We start from the raw sequence: 14671 nt of genomic DNA, 5'->3' as shown, positions 1-14671 counted from the left end.
ATAAATTCTACCCAAACAACCTCATGCAAATATAATACGAATATCCCACATCATTCCAACTCTTATCAAGAAGGATAGTCCTCCACCCCCTGGACTGGCTTAGGGATTTAAAACAAGGAAATCTTCTCATTTTATTTGGAGAATTAAAGTGCCCCTGGATATGTTTACTGGCACTGTAACAGAGTATTGACAGAACCCAACCTTAGATTTGTCAGGTCACTGGATGAAACTTCTCAGAACAGCTGATGCAGTGATCTCTTTGAAATGATGGCCAAGATAGCAATAACAAACAAATGCCTTGGCCAAGGGAGAGGAAAGGAGGCATTGGTTGGTAGGTTACCCTCCTCTCAAAGATGTACTATAAAAGCTTTGTTTTTCCATGGATCGGCCTCACAAATCAGCAGTGAAATCCCAGAGAAACCATGGGAGCCCTCGGCATCACTATTGCCCTGTTGGTGTGGGTGGTTACCCTCCTGCTAATATCCATCTGGAAGCAGATCCACAGCAGCTGGAACCTACCCCCTGGGCCTTTCCCGCTTCCTATTATTGGGAATCTTCTACAGATGGACATAAAGAATATTCCCAAGTCCTTCACCAGGGTAAGAGAAATATTTTAATCTTAGGGAGAATATAATTCTATCTAACACATGTGTGTTCAATTCATTGTCAAATTGTTGTTATCTAATATTAGCCTGTCATGATTTAGCTGAATAATAATATCTGGTAAGGAGTGGTGTCCAGAATGCCTACCTATGGATAGACAGTAGGCACGGACCACACCGGGAGGACTTGGGTTTCACAGACCCCAGAGGTCTCATGTATTGGCATGATTATGGGGAGACTGGTGTAGCCAAGTTGCCAAGGGCCAGCTCTGATGCCAACAATGCCAGCCTGTGTGATTTCCAAAAAATAGGCTGGATAATGACATGTTTAACTGACTTGTGTTTCGTCAGAGCTGTGAGTACTGTGTGAGTTACCAAGGTCACAGTGTCACCAGGCACTAAGCTGGTTCTTGGTGTGTACATTAGGAAGTGTATACAGAAGGGGCGTTTGGGGCTGGGGCCCAGGGTCTAGGTCGACAGGCAATGCCATGAGGTCTAGATCCTTGATTTTGGAAGCAACAGTAGGGTCACGGGTGCAGGCACTAGAGCAGCAGCCACAGGGAAGCACTTCGAAGAGGCAAAATGTGTGGTGCTGATGGCCTTTCCCTAAATCGAACTTCCTGATGGCTCGCAATAACTGTAAGGGCGGAGGGGGCAGCCTACAGCAGGGCGCTTTCTCTGTGTGCTTCCACCCACTCTCTGTGGTGGTCTCCACAGCTGGCCAAGCGCTATGGGCCTGTGTTCACACTGTACTTGGGCTCTCGGCGTGTGGTGGTCCTCCATGGCTATGAGGCAGTGAAGGAGGTGCTGCTGAAGTACAAAAACGAATTCTCTGGCCGAGGCGAGATCCCTGTGTTCCAAGAATACAAGGACAAGGGTGAGTCTGCTTTCTGGTAGTGACTGGAGGACACCCCTTAGGGACAATGATGGTTACAGACCAGTCAGCCAGCCAAATCCTACCCTAACAATAATAGTGACAGCCACAGAATGATGACAAAAAGACACTTCAGAAAACTGGTGATAGTTTGTACATGGAGGAAAGCTAGTGTGAGTAGCTGTGTACCCAAATGATTGGGACCTCCAAGCACCCAAGTTGACTACAGAAAGGTAGAGCCTGAGCTGGCCTTTTCCCAGAATCCCACCTCCAGCTTGGCACTTGCTGGGATTCTTTGCACTCACAGCTTCAACTGCTCTGTAGTGTAAATGGTTCCACTGACCCAGGTCTCCTTACCTACCACATGGTACCCAAACCTGCTGGGCACTGTTATATGGGATTTTAAATTGTTGACCTCACAGCACATGCCCTGCCTCTTGGTTTCCCTGAACATCTTCCCTGTCTGTTTCTGAGGTCTTGTTGTCTTACAAGCAGTGGCATTTGATCTTCTCCCTCCAGCCCTGGAATTTGTTTTGCTGTGCTATCTCAGTAAAAGCAAAATTAACTGTCTCAGCCCTTGTCATCACCTCAGAAATTGTTGCAGGAAGATTGTATAAGATGGGGTCCCATTGTAAAGAGCACAGTTCTGGCTGGTGACCTTTATCTCATACCATTCATGGGTCTAAGGCATTTATGTGAAGGCAGCAGAAGAGGACCAGGATTTGCCTCTCTGCAGCTTAGGCTCAAGGGGTCTTTGCTGCCTCTGCCTAGGTACCCCCAAAGTCTTACTTCTTTTTTTTCTTTTTCTTTTTTTTTTTTTTTTTTTTTTTTTTTGGTGGAGCAAAGGATTGAACTCAGACCCTTGCACTTGCCAGGGAAGTGCTTATTCTACTGAGCCATCTCCCTGACCCCCTAAAGTCCTACTTTTTAATACATCTCACATGATTCAGATTGACACTAGATAAAGTAAAAGAAGGAGGACAGACGGTAGAAGGATAAAGGCAAGGAGCCCCTGGAGTACAGGATTTCTGCTGAGACTGGGCAGAGTGAATTGGTCCCCAAGGGATGGATTAAAGGTCTTCACAGAGAAGAGTCAAAGAGGACAGTGGTCAAGGTGACTCAGATTCATATCTGGAAAAGAACAGAAATAAAAGAAAAAAAGTTAGATGTGCTGAATTTCAGGGCTTCTGTGTTGCAAGAGGATCCCGCAGGCCACATGCTAGGAAGAGAGACAGAAGAGCAGGGTTCTAGCCACCGAGCAGCACACAGAAGGAACAGTACTGAGTCTGTCCATCTCAGTGGTCCCTTCAGTTGGAAGACCTATGATCCTTGGATCTTAGGCAAGCCACCGCTGCAAAGACAGAGAGCTGAGTTATGATATTAGTATAAGAGTTAGTAGTATAAGAGTTAGCATCCATGAAAACAGAAAGGCTACCCAAGAGTTTTGTCAATATACAGGAAGGAAATGAGAATTCTTTCTTGGAGTGGCCACCTGAAGTTTTATTTGACACAGAAAGATTCAGGGAAAGTAGAAAACATGCCTGAAGAAGACATCCAGCAGGAAACAAGTGTGCCAGAGAAGCCCAGCACACCCTCCCCCTCCCTCTTGAGCTTCCTCTACCAGCTGCACACCCAGCCTGCTACCCCCATAGCCCTGTCATGCTCATTCTCACTGCAGCCGCCTTTCTCTAAGAACTGGGCATTTGAAGTAACCTCTGCTACGACCTCTTCTATAGGAATTATTTTCAATAATGGACCCACCTGGAAGGACGTCCGGCGATTTTCCCTGAGCATACTTCGAGACTACGGGATGGGGAAACAGGGCAATGAGGCACGGATCCAGAGGGAGGCCCAGTTCTTGCTGGAGGAGCTCAGGAAGACCCAGGGTGTGTATCCTCCTGCAGATGGCAGAGGACAGGGGAGGGGAGTCCTGGCTAGGCTCCCAGATTTTATTCAACAACCTGGAAACAGTGGGCAGCTAAAGGGACCCTGAGGGGCCTGCCCATTAGCTCAGGTGTTTAAGGGCTTGCTGAAACAAAGCAGTCAGGCTCAATATCCTGTGGTTCCATCCCCTCATCCTCAAGCTAACCCAGACCTGCCCTGAAGGCATCCTGAGCGGCCCCCAAAAAAATCCTAAAGGGACCCTGGGCAGGAGGCAGTCATGTTGGTCTTCCTGACTTGAGTTTCCAGCTATGCTTCCAAGGCAAGCAAGAGTGGGCTGGTGTGATTGCTGTGTCCCAGGTAGTGCTGAAAAGCAAAGAACACCGAAGGGACCGAAATGTGTACTCTTGTGCTTGTTAAATTTTTAGAATATGTTCCCATAGGAACTGACAAAGACTTACAGGAGACTGAGTTGTGGATGGAGAAAGGTTTGGTGATCGTGGGCACACTCCTCACCCCATATGGATGCTGACATTTTACCTGTTTTCCAGGCAAGCCCTTTGACCCCACCTTTCTCCTCGGCTGTGCTCCCTTCAACGTCATAGCTGACATCCTCTTCCATAGGCGTTTTGCCTACAATGACAAGACAGCTCTGAGGCTCATGCACTTGTTCAATGAGGATTTTTACCTACTCAGTACTCCCTGGCTGCAGGTGAGGCCCTAAATTTTTAACTGCAAACAGTATCAACCCATATGTGCAGATTTTTGCCGCTGAAAGTACACTGCCTCCAAGAATTCCCTCCAGAAGAGTTCGGGCCCCAAATATTCTAAATAATATAATCATGGCAGTCATAAATTCAAGTTTGGGAGTTATTACTTGAGCACACAAAACTTATGCTACATCATGAAAAAATAGTAATATAATTCTCTCCTCAGCTTTACAATAATTATTCAAACTACCTACGCTACATGCCTGGAAGCCACAGGAAAGTAATGAAAAATGTGTCTGAAATAAAAGTGTATGCATTAGAAAGAGCTAAAGAAAACCTTCAGTCGCTGGACCTCAATTGCTCTCGGGATGTCACTGACTGCCTGCTCACAGAAATGGAGAAGGTATCCACAGTCCGCTACGCGAGATGGGCTCACTGGGATGGAGTGGGTGCATGCGCTTCTCACACTCATGTGAGGATCCATTACCTGGTGTCCAGACTACCTACTGTGTTCTTACCCAGACACACTAGGCTTAAGCACAATCACCTCCCTCTGTTCTTCAGACCTGGAGGCACAAGGATGAGTAGGCTGAGCGTGGGGCTCTCATTTCAGCTCCGTCTGGGCAGGCTGGGCTGTAGCCCTTTGGCAATCCTATCTTATCTGAGAAGCCCTCACCATTCCTTGTTTCTACTTATTCCCCTGTTGCGTCTGGTTTCCAGGAATCCCCACCCTTCCCCACCCTTATCTACCTTCCCCTAGGATCTTTCCTATTACTCAAATTGGTGAGGCTTCTACTCCTTTCCTTTGGCTATGGCCTGAAAACATGTGATTTCCATGCTGATGTCTGCTGGACAGCTTCCTAGTCTGTCTGGGAACCCAGCCATCAGTTTAGTCCCTCACTGCCTTTCTTCACTGATCAGCCCAAAGGCTCCAGCCTCAGGGCAGAAGGATTATTCTGGCACTGTTGGCAAAGGCAGAGTCTGGCAGGCTGGATAAGGATCTCTGCTAGTGCCCAACCCATTTCCTGAGAGCCTGTTTTCCTAGGTACGAGGTGGAGATGCTTGAGTCCTGGTTGCACTGTCGCTTTTACCCTAGCTCCTCCATCATGAAGGGCAGTAGGGGTTCCCTTCTCAGCCACCCAAAGACAACTTCTCATCAGGTCCCTGTCTGTCTCCAACTTTGAAGGAGAAACACAACGGCAAGCCTCCTATGTACACCATGGAAAACATTGCTGTCACCTTGGCTGACTTGTTCTTTGCGGGAACGGAGACTACCAGCACTACACTGAGATATGGCCTTCTGATTCTCATGAAGTACCCAGAGATTGAAGGTACATAAATGATAAGCGAGATGCCCATGTGGCATTGTTGAGTCTCACTGCATGGCCAGCCTTGCGCATGTTAGGCTCCAGTCTGCAGATGCTTGTAAACCTGGGGTGCTATGGGATTGCAGGATAAACTGCTTTGAGGGCTTTGTAAATGCACAGCACCTGGTAACTTTGAACCCATACCCACCAGCACCACTGGGTACAGAAAAAGGTCACCCACACTGACGTGGAGGGAGGCAGTGAGTCTGCATTCTACTCTCTAAGTAACTTATTCATGCTAATGAAAGTGATGTTCCAGTTGCCTCTGAGGGTGCTAGTTATCTAGGGTTGTGGCAGTCAGGAGAACGGTTAGGGATCCTCCTGGGGTATCTTGCCCAATGGAAATTAAAGAAGAACCCAAAGAGAAACAACCTCTTGCTCCGGAGCCACCATACTCCCTCCACAAGGCTACAGGAAGCACCTGGGCAGGTAAAAGTCAGTGTCTGGAGGTGCATGGTGGCCTTAGCCTGCTGTAGAGAGGGTCAGGGCCTTACCTGTGCCATGAAGTCACAACACGAGAGAGCAGTCATATGTAAACAGAGTGATAGAACCAAGCTGCCAAACAAAAAAGTGAACCCTAGCGCTCCTGCCACTCACTGGCCTGGGCCCACAGCAGGGCCCAGAGCATACCACCAGAACCATCCCTCCTGCTGATAATAACCTGGCTGTCCTCAAGTCCTGGGCATGATGGCCCCCTTCAGTATGCAGTGTCTTCATGCTTTTCAATTCATGAAACTTGATGTAGGATATGAAGTAATTTCTCCCCCAAAAATGTGAATGCATGAGCAGTCCAAGGTAAGGCCCTGGTCTCCAGTCCTTCTACTGGCAGTCTTTGCTTCCTCCATTGCACAGAAGTATGAATGGTGAAATGCAAGCCCAAGGACAATGTCCCGCTATGCTGTATAGATGTGCAAGGGGTGTAAAAGCTTTTGACCACCTGGTACTAGGGTGGTGCACTCAAAAAACTTTTAATGAATAATTATGAGAAATCTGATATAAGCAAAGATAAAGTAAATATATATCCACTGCCAAAGTTAGCACGAATTAGCATTTTGCAATATTTACTTCAGAACTCTCAAGGAAAAAGAAAGGTAACAGTCAGATAAAACCTCATAGCTTCATGCCATCTTACCTGTCCCTCTGCAGAAATGGCAATGTTTTGATATCACTGTGTCACCCCCATGTGGGACTATGCATATTTAATATTAACTAAATTGCAATGTACAAGTCATTTTACTGTTCTACATGACTTAATATTTTACCTTGGTACCATGCTATATGTACCTTTTTGCAATTAGCTTTTGTCGCTCATAAGATGATAAAGTCCCTAGGAAATAGCAAACATGAGTTAAACTTACCAAAGGATACTGTTACCTCTGGAATAAGGATTTTTTTTTTTTTTGCTCCGAGTGCCTTCAGGCAGGTTTGGCTGGCTGGAGTGTTGTGGGGATCACACTACAGCAACCTGAGCCTGACAGCTTTGTGGAAGCAGCCGCTTAAAGGACTGAGCTAGGGCCAGGCCCCCGATACTGTGACCTCTCTCATAAAAAGCTTTGATTGAGACTTCAAGTAGACTGCGCATGTGTAATTCCATTCTATCATTTCTCTTCATACTTTTAATATATATATAATAAGGCCACCTGGGATAATCATTAATGCAAGGATTTCTCTCCAAGAAAATATTTCCAAGACCCTTTTCTTATTCTCACTCCTTGACATGAAGAGAACTGGATAACCCATCAGCAGCTAAGATAATACATACCAAGCATTCTATAGACTGTATATAATCTCACAGAATTTAGTTCTTATTGACAATTGTTGGTAATTTACCCAATAATCCAAAGGATCTTGGGTATCTTAAGCACTACTTAGTATGCTCCATGAACATCCTCTGGGTGAATTTGATGAAGGAATGGAAAAGTGATTAGATAGATGTAAAGATGGATTGATGGTTGGATGGAGGGGTAGATGGTTAAAGGAATGGGTGGTTGGTGAATAGGTAAGCAATAGATGGGTAGATAGGTGGGCAGGTACATAGGTGTTGGTGGAGAGATGAAGGGGTAATTAGATATATGGGTGGATGATAGGTGAATGTCTAGTTTTGGGTCAGCCCTTCAAATTGATTTCACTTATGTTGGCAGAAAAACTTCATGAAGAAATTGACAAGGTGATTGGGCCAACACGCATCCCTGCTGTCAAGGACAGGCTAGAAATGCCCTACATGGATGCTGTAGTACATGAGATTCAGCGATTCATCAACCTCGTGCCCTCCAACCTTCCCCATGAGGCAACCCAAGACACCATGCTCCAAGGATACTTCATCCCCAAGGTCAGACATGAGCTGAAATACACTGTGGGCACCATCCTGTCAGCCCATCACTTCATCTGCCAAGAGCAGGATAGGGGCCCTCTTTGTCAGATGTGGCTAGAGGCTGGGCTCAGTCAGCTCCCCATCCTGCAGAGTACTGCTTCCTGGGCAGTTCTAATATGGACCTAGGACCAAAAACATAGAGGAATTCTAGAAAGGTACCTCCTCTGATGGCACCTGGAATTAGTAGTAAATTTCAACAGCAGAAACTAATGTCTGCAGCAACGAGCCATGAGGTCCATCCTGTGAAAATTTAGGGGTTTTCTTCCATTTAGACCTGACCGCTGACTGTTTTCTTTTAGTCCTTACCTAACAACTTTTTCAACTAGAAAAATACTCTGCTGTGTCATGTAAAATTCGCACAGCCTTCTTCACTAATGTGCCCAGGTGAAAGACCATGTTTTGGTAACTTGATTGATGGAAACACCTCTGCTTCCCCCAGGGCACAGTTGTCATTCCAACCCTGGACTCCCTTCTGTATGACAAACAAGAATTCTCAGAACCAGAGCAGTTCAGACCTGAGCACTTTCTCAATGAAAATGGCAAGTTCAAGTACAGTGACTACTTCAAGCCCTTTTCTGCAGGTAAGCAGAGTTCAAAGACAGAACTCAGCCTAGATAACTCCTCCTTTGCTCCTCGTCTTGACTCCATGCATCTTCTGTCATGTACCAACATTCCAGAACCAGCACATTCCTCACCTCTAGTTAAAATACGACCCAAAAGTGCTTCTGCTTATTCAGAGAAGTTAAATGACATTTTTGCCAAATGTCCAAAAGATGAGTTGCTATAGATGTTACTTTTTCAGAGGGACATTTTGTCTCCTTCACTGTTAAACTATGTTTCTACTTTAACAGAGTTTAGTGAAAGTCTCTAAACCTTGTTACTAGAAGACAAGGCAAGATCAAAGCTAGCCAGTGCAACTTAGTCAGTGAAATTCTATCTCTAAATAAAAATTAGAAAAAGGGAGTCAGGCAGTAGGTTCAATACTCAGTCTGTCAAAAACAAACATTATGTTATCTAATCATCCATAACTTTAAACACGGGTCACTAAACAGATTCTGATCTTTGGTGACTGGAGCTCATTATAGGAAGCATCAGAGCTATCCTAGGATGTGACTCAGTGGCCCTACTGAAACACTTGGCCCCTTCTCAGGGCCTCCGCAGAGCTTCACTTCAGGTCCTGTTGGAGGAAGATCCTACAGGCAATGTGGTAAAATATCCAGCTTTCATGCTTTGACTTTTATCCTGGCCCCACTTCCTTCCTGCAGGGGGCACTGCATGGCATATTCTTCGCTGGACAGAGACAATTTTTCTTCCTGTTCCTTAACGGGTTTTCTATTTCCTTCAGTAGGTCAAAAGAGTAAATCCTGCTTTAGGACAGAATTTCCCCACAGCCTCCTCCTGCCCTTCTCCCTGCTAGCTCATTGTTCAGAACGTTGTCTTCCTGGGCCTCTGTTTCATCAATGCCATTGTTACTTCTAGGAAAACGGGTGTGTGTTGGAGAAGGCCTGGCACGCATGGAGTTGTTTCTTCTTTTGACTGCCATTCTACAGCATTTTAATCTGAAGTCTCTTGTGGAGCCAAAGGATATTGACCTCAAACCTATCACAGTTGGCTTTGGCAGCATTCCACCATCCTACAAACTCTGCCTCATTCCCCGCTCATAGGTGTGAGGAAAACACACTCTGGAAAATACCTTTCTTCTGAGTGCAGCCTGTGAGAGCCTCACTGGGCCCAGAAAGATGTTTCCCAGTCAGTGAGGACCAGCAGCTTCACAGAACCAAATTAGACCAACACAGACTTTCTAGACTCAATCTTCAGACAACATAAAGCAAAATTCAAAGATTTGTTAAACTAAACTGAGTCTGCTCAAGGCTGTGTAGAAGTCCAGGAAACAATGGTAATAAGAAATCTCTCACTGTGAGTTCAGCTGTATACTTCTGAAAAAATAGAATTTTTTACTCACCATAGTCAATATCTACAACAGACAGATTAAAAGCAGTAGTACTATAGATTAAGTAGGATTTATTAGCCTGTTCAAAAGCAGTTCTATTCCCATCTTGCCTTAGGATATAAAACTGCTCCTTGGCTTCATATGAGCATCAGTCTTATGGTCTAAATTTTATGGTAAAATATGTATCTAACAAGTCAACGTGGCCATCTGTTATTATTTCTTAATATTCAATGTGATATTGTATCTGGAAACAACTTATAGGCATACAGATGCCCTTGGGTGAGATGAAAAAGGATTAACACAACACAAAACTTCAGTGGATTAAATGCTAATGTAGTGAAGTGGAAGAGAAGTTCGTAAAAAGAACACTATCCCCCTTGGTTCCCAAGCCCAAGTGAGCCCTTGCTATGCGTACCACTGGCTCATCTTCTCCCTTGTCCTGTGGAGATGAGAGCAGCCCCTTCCCACTCCACACACTGCCCAGCACACTGTGCATTCTGTATAAATGCTTCTCAATAAAATGTGTGATATTTAAAGCCAGCAGATCAGCCTTTCTGTATCTGTTATCGTCCTGCCTCCATCTCATAAGAATTTCACTGAGCTCCCTCAAAATCCAAGATAATCTGTCCATCTAAAGATTCTGAATTTAATCATTATATTCAAAGTTCCTTTTATCATGTAGAATAACATATTCAAAGTTTCTTGAGTTCAGATTTGGGCATCTTGCAGGGGGGCATTGATCTGTTGAACTTACCTTGTAGCTCATGCACTTTGAGCCACTACTTAAAAAACCAAAGAAGACAGACACATTGACAGATGGAAGGACCAGTGACTCCACTGGAGGCACCTGTTTTTCTCACCATTCCAACTCCACAGTGGCAAAATTCCAGAAGAAATTTATATATTTTTTTCTTCTGTTTTCAGAAGAAAATATATTAAAACATCTTTTTATTTGTTTTGGGTGAATGAGAAGGGTTTCAAGTTGAGAGCTCACCTTAGATGAGCAAACACTGGGATGGAATGTTGGGCTCTTGCAGTTTATTGTTCAACTTATCAAGGCATCAGCTGGCTTCGAGGTGTCAGAGACTGACATCCTGGCAGTGGAATCCCAAAATTCATTGACTTGGTGGATTCCCACATCTGGTTTGTCACAGATCCTGATGTCTCCTCAAAGAAGTGTCAACAGGAGGGGGACTGATAAAGGAAAAAGAAAAAATTCTTTGTTTGCTGGTTGAGAAGTGATCAGAGAACTGGGATGGGAGGTTTGATTCTACTTACTCCAAATGGATACATTCAAATCCTGACACTAGCCAAAACTCTGCTCAGCACCAGGCTCCTCTTGCAGGTGATAAAACACCAGTGGTCCAGGCTATAGGTCATCCCCAGCATTTGATTATTGTTAATGTTTTCCCCCAGTTACTCACAAGGATCTATAGGATAGTCTTGGATGATTCCCACATCTTCCTACTCATGTCTGATGGTGCTGCAAAATCCACCATCACACCACACACCACATCCTTACTGGCTACTGGCCCTTTGTGGCCTTCCTGACAGCCCAGGCCATTCCTCCTTCTATGTCTGTCTTGGAAGCAGCGGTGTGCAGTGCAGAAGTGCAAAGCATCAGGGACCTCCAAACAAGGACATAGGCATCTTCATTTTTGAAGGAACATAATCCAGAGCTCAGAAGGATGGATGAACAAGAGTGCTCCAGTGCTTCACTGCACCAGTGATATTTGCCATAGAAGACACACCAGCAATCCCTGAGTCTGCGCCTTCCATTCTCTTGGCTCTCCAAGCTCTAATGCTACAGACATTCCTAAGCTTCACTCTCTTGAAGTATGATTTCAGACATTGTATAAAATATCCTTGTGATTTCAAAATAACTTCCACACACTGATTAATACCGTAAGGACCCCACACTCATAACAGGCCCACTTTCTCTCAATAGTTCTCTTTTTTTAGCATTCCTGAAGAATAATTTATACATAAAAAAATCCATTTGAGATATGTATTGGGAAGAGGCTTCATGCATACAGAATTATGAAGATGCTACAACTGTCAAGACATTATTTTCAGAATCTCAGGATTTGCTTCATGTCCCTGTGGTAAGTGCATGTCCCTCGGTTCACACCTTGATGACCAACTTGGCCCAATTCCTACAGTGTTACTTCTCCAGCACACCACACACATCTTGTCACCCACTGTGTGGCTTTTGGTGTGTTTATATTTGAGTTCTTTCACTTGCTATTGCACTTCTTGAGATTCAACCATGTGTTGTGTGAATTAACATTGCATTTTTTGTTGCTGATAGCATTTTTGCATGAGAATAGGTTAATCTGTTATTCATAACACTATATTCTTTCTAGTTTGTATCAGTTGTGAATAAAGATGCTATTGACATGCAAAATTGGAGGCCTGCATATTTTCTTTTCTCCTGAGAAAATACAGAAGAATAATGATGTTGAGGCACATAAAAGTATATGTTTATGGGCCCAGGGAGATAGCTCAGTAGAATAAGCACTTGCCTGGCAAGCACAGGGTTCTGAGGTCAATCCCCAATAACACACACACAAAAAAAAGTATATGTTTCATTTTTCAGAATTTTGTCTTCTTGTCAGAAACATACAAAAGTGTTAGTTCCTCCCTGCTGTGACAAAACTTGGTACTGGCATTGACCATCTTTTTAATTTTAGATAATCTAGTACACAAGTAATGGAATCTCGTTGTGGTTTTGATTTGTATTTCCTTGATAACTACTGATGTTGAACATTTTTCTGTGTGGCTACTCACCTTTTTTTTTTTCTTTTTTGAGAAAAGCAGTTTGTTAATCCACCTGGTTTCAACCTCCATGTAAGAAAGAAGTAAAAAGGTGATATTTTGATAACCTCGATTTTCAAGTTCAAAGTTGTTTAGTCTTTCTTCCAGTATTCGGAGAATATGCAGACCTTATTCACTTTCCATATAAAAAAAAATCTGTCTAGTTTATTTTCTCCTTTTTTTTGAATTTTATTTATTTGTGTGTGTGTGTGTGTGTGTGTGTGTGTGTGTGTGTGGCCAGCTCAGTCCACCAGGGGGCGGGGCTGGCTGGCATGTGGTGCTGGGGGATTGAACCGTGGTCCCTGTGCTTTGCTAAGCTTGTTCTAAGTAGGTGCTTTAGACCACTGAGCCATCTCACCAGCCCCGATTTTCTCCTTTTTAATAGGTTTTTACGTCTTGTTTTTCTTATGCTATGATCAGCCTCTTTCCAGTATTGGTTTGTACATTTTCATTCATCTCTAGCTTGTCATTCCATTTCCTTAATAGAGTCCTAAGAAGAGTAAAAGATTTTATATTTTATGGTATATTTGTTTCTATAAGAATGTTTTGTAACTTGATACACTGCCTTGACTCTCTAGATGCTAAAGAGAAGTAGGAACAGTAGGGACATTCACCCTGTTCACTAGTGGAAAGTCTTGGATTATTTGCCACCATAAACACTGTTTAATATTTTGTTTTGTTTTGTTTTTCTGTCTTTTTGAGACAGGGTCTCGCTGTGCAGTGTAGGCTGGCCTTGAACTCACTCACTTTGTAGGCCAGGCTGGTCTCAGACTTTTACAATGATCCTCCTACCTCAGCCTCCCTAGTGCTGGGATCACAGGCATACACCACCAAGCCCAGTATCCACCATATATATTGTTGGCTGTACCTTCTGCCAAGGTAAAGATGTTCCCCATTAATTCCACTTTATCGACTTCCCAGAATTCATTGGGGCCATGCCTCTTTACATAGTCCAATAGTAGAATAGAGAGAAAATAAAACTCAGTGGTTTTCTACAAATCAGGCAACACCTAAGGAATGGGTGAACAGCAACCAGCTTCACAGGGAGCTTGTATAGAAGTGAGCATAGTGTGCCTGTGAATACATGCTCAAAATTTGAGATCCTATACTAGCAGATGACTGTGAGTGAAGATATGCCCCACAAAAAAGACCAAGTGGGAAGGAAAAAAACGCCATTATTTTATGTATTTTATTTTATTTTTATGTATTTAATACAAGGTTCACAGGGTCTCACTGCACAGATTGGACTCATAGTGATCCTCCTGTTTTCAGCCTCCTAAGCACTGGGACTACAGGTGCACGCCACCATGCCCAGTCTCAGTTGCCCTCTCAGCGTGCCCTGAGGACAAGCTGGCACAGCTCGCTGGGGATCGAACCCCAGTCCCTGTGTCTGCCTAAGCAATCGCTTTAATCTCCTGAGCTATCTGGTTGGCCCTGAGAATGTTTTTATCAAGAGCTCACAACCAACTGATGCCTTGACATTGGGTCAGGACTCCCAAAGTTGTTGGTATTCTCCAGAACTTTGCTTTCAGTTTATACATTTTTTAGCTTTCCATAGAGTTATGGTTTGTGTCTAGTTGTCTCTCCAAAGCCTCATGCAGTCATGGGGCAGCTTCTGGAGTTTGTGAATGAATGTTGTGAGTGTGAATGCTGCGCTTGCCCTGGGGCAGGTAATTTGCATTACAATGTAAGGAGGGGAGGGAGGCTAGCTAGCTGTCTGAGCTGCTGCCACTGCCTTTGCTCTCCTGCTCTTCGCTGCCACCATGAAAGGTTGTTCTGTGCCATGTGCCACTCTGCCTTGGAGCCAGCTGAGCATGAACTGAAACCTCCACTGACTGTGAGCTAAATAAACCCTTCCTTCCTTCATTTTGGGTGTCAGGTATTTGTCTCAGCAAATACCTGAGAAGAGTAACTGAGACACATAGTACCCACATTACCTCTTTTTCAGGAATTTTACAAGAATATTTACATTTCCCAGACACTGTTGACCATCTGCCTATCGTGGGGCAGTGTGGTTTAAAGTTTGCCCTGTTCCCCAAGTTGTCCTATTTGTTCCTATTTTATGACCCTGGTTTTCTCTAAGTAGGTTTATAGTTAG

At 44.2% G+C, this 14671-nt stretch overlaps 1 protein-coding gene across 1 annotated transcript; it reads left to right on the top strand.

Moving 5' to 3' along the window:
* Positions 1-384: 384 nt before the first annotated feature.
* Positions 385-10299, top strand: LOC101590393 (cytochrome P450 2E1). Its single transcript, XM_004625552.2, has 9 exons — positions 385-599; positions 1320-1479; positions 3213-3362; positions 3909-4069; positions 4294-4470; positions 5254-5398; positions 7576-7763; positions 8245-8386; positions 9285-10299. Exons 1-9 carry the CDS (start codon positions 423-425, stop codon positions 9467-9469), a joined length of 1485 nt encoding a protein of 494 aa, XP_004625609.1. The 5' UTR covers positions 385-422; the 3' UTR covers positions 9470-10299.
* The last annotated feature ends 4372 nt before the right edge of the window (positions 10300-14671 follow it).

This window comes from Octodon degus, unplaced genomic scaffold (genome assembly GCF_000260255.1).
Source record: "Octodon degus isolate 3935 unplaced genomic scaffold, OctDeg1.0 scaffold00010, whole genome shotgun sequence".
Taxonomy (NCBI): Eukaryota; Metazoa; Chordata; class Mammalia; order Rodentia; family Octodontidae; genus Octodon; species Octodon degus.
Note: the sequence above shows the minus strand (reverse complement) of the source record. Positions and strands in the feature narration are given on the sequence as shown.

What these genes read in the sequence shown, in the direction of transcription:
- LOC101590393 (XM_004625552.2), top strand. Translation starts at nt 423, where the DNA reads ATGGGAGCCCTCGGCATCACTATTGCCCTGTTGGTGTGGGTGGTTACC. An exon ending in TCAGTACTCCCTGGCTGCAG is followed by an intron (nt 4,070 to 4,293) that starts GTGAGGCCCTAA and finishes TTCTCTCCTCAG; the next exon opens with CTTTACAATAATTATTCAAA. An exon ending in AAGGATACTTCATCCCCAAG is followed by an intron (nt 7,764 to 8,244) that starts GTCAGACATGAG and finishes TGCTTCCCCCAG; the next exon opens with GGCACAGTTGTCATTCCAAC.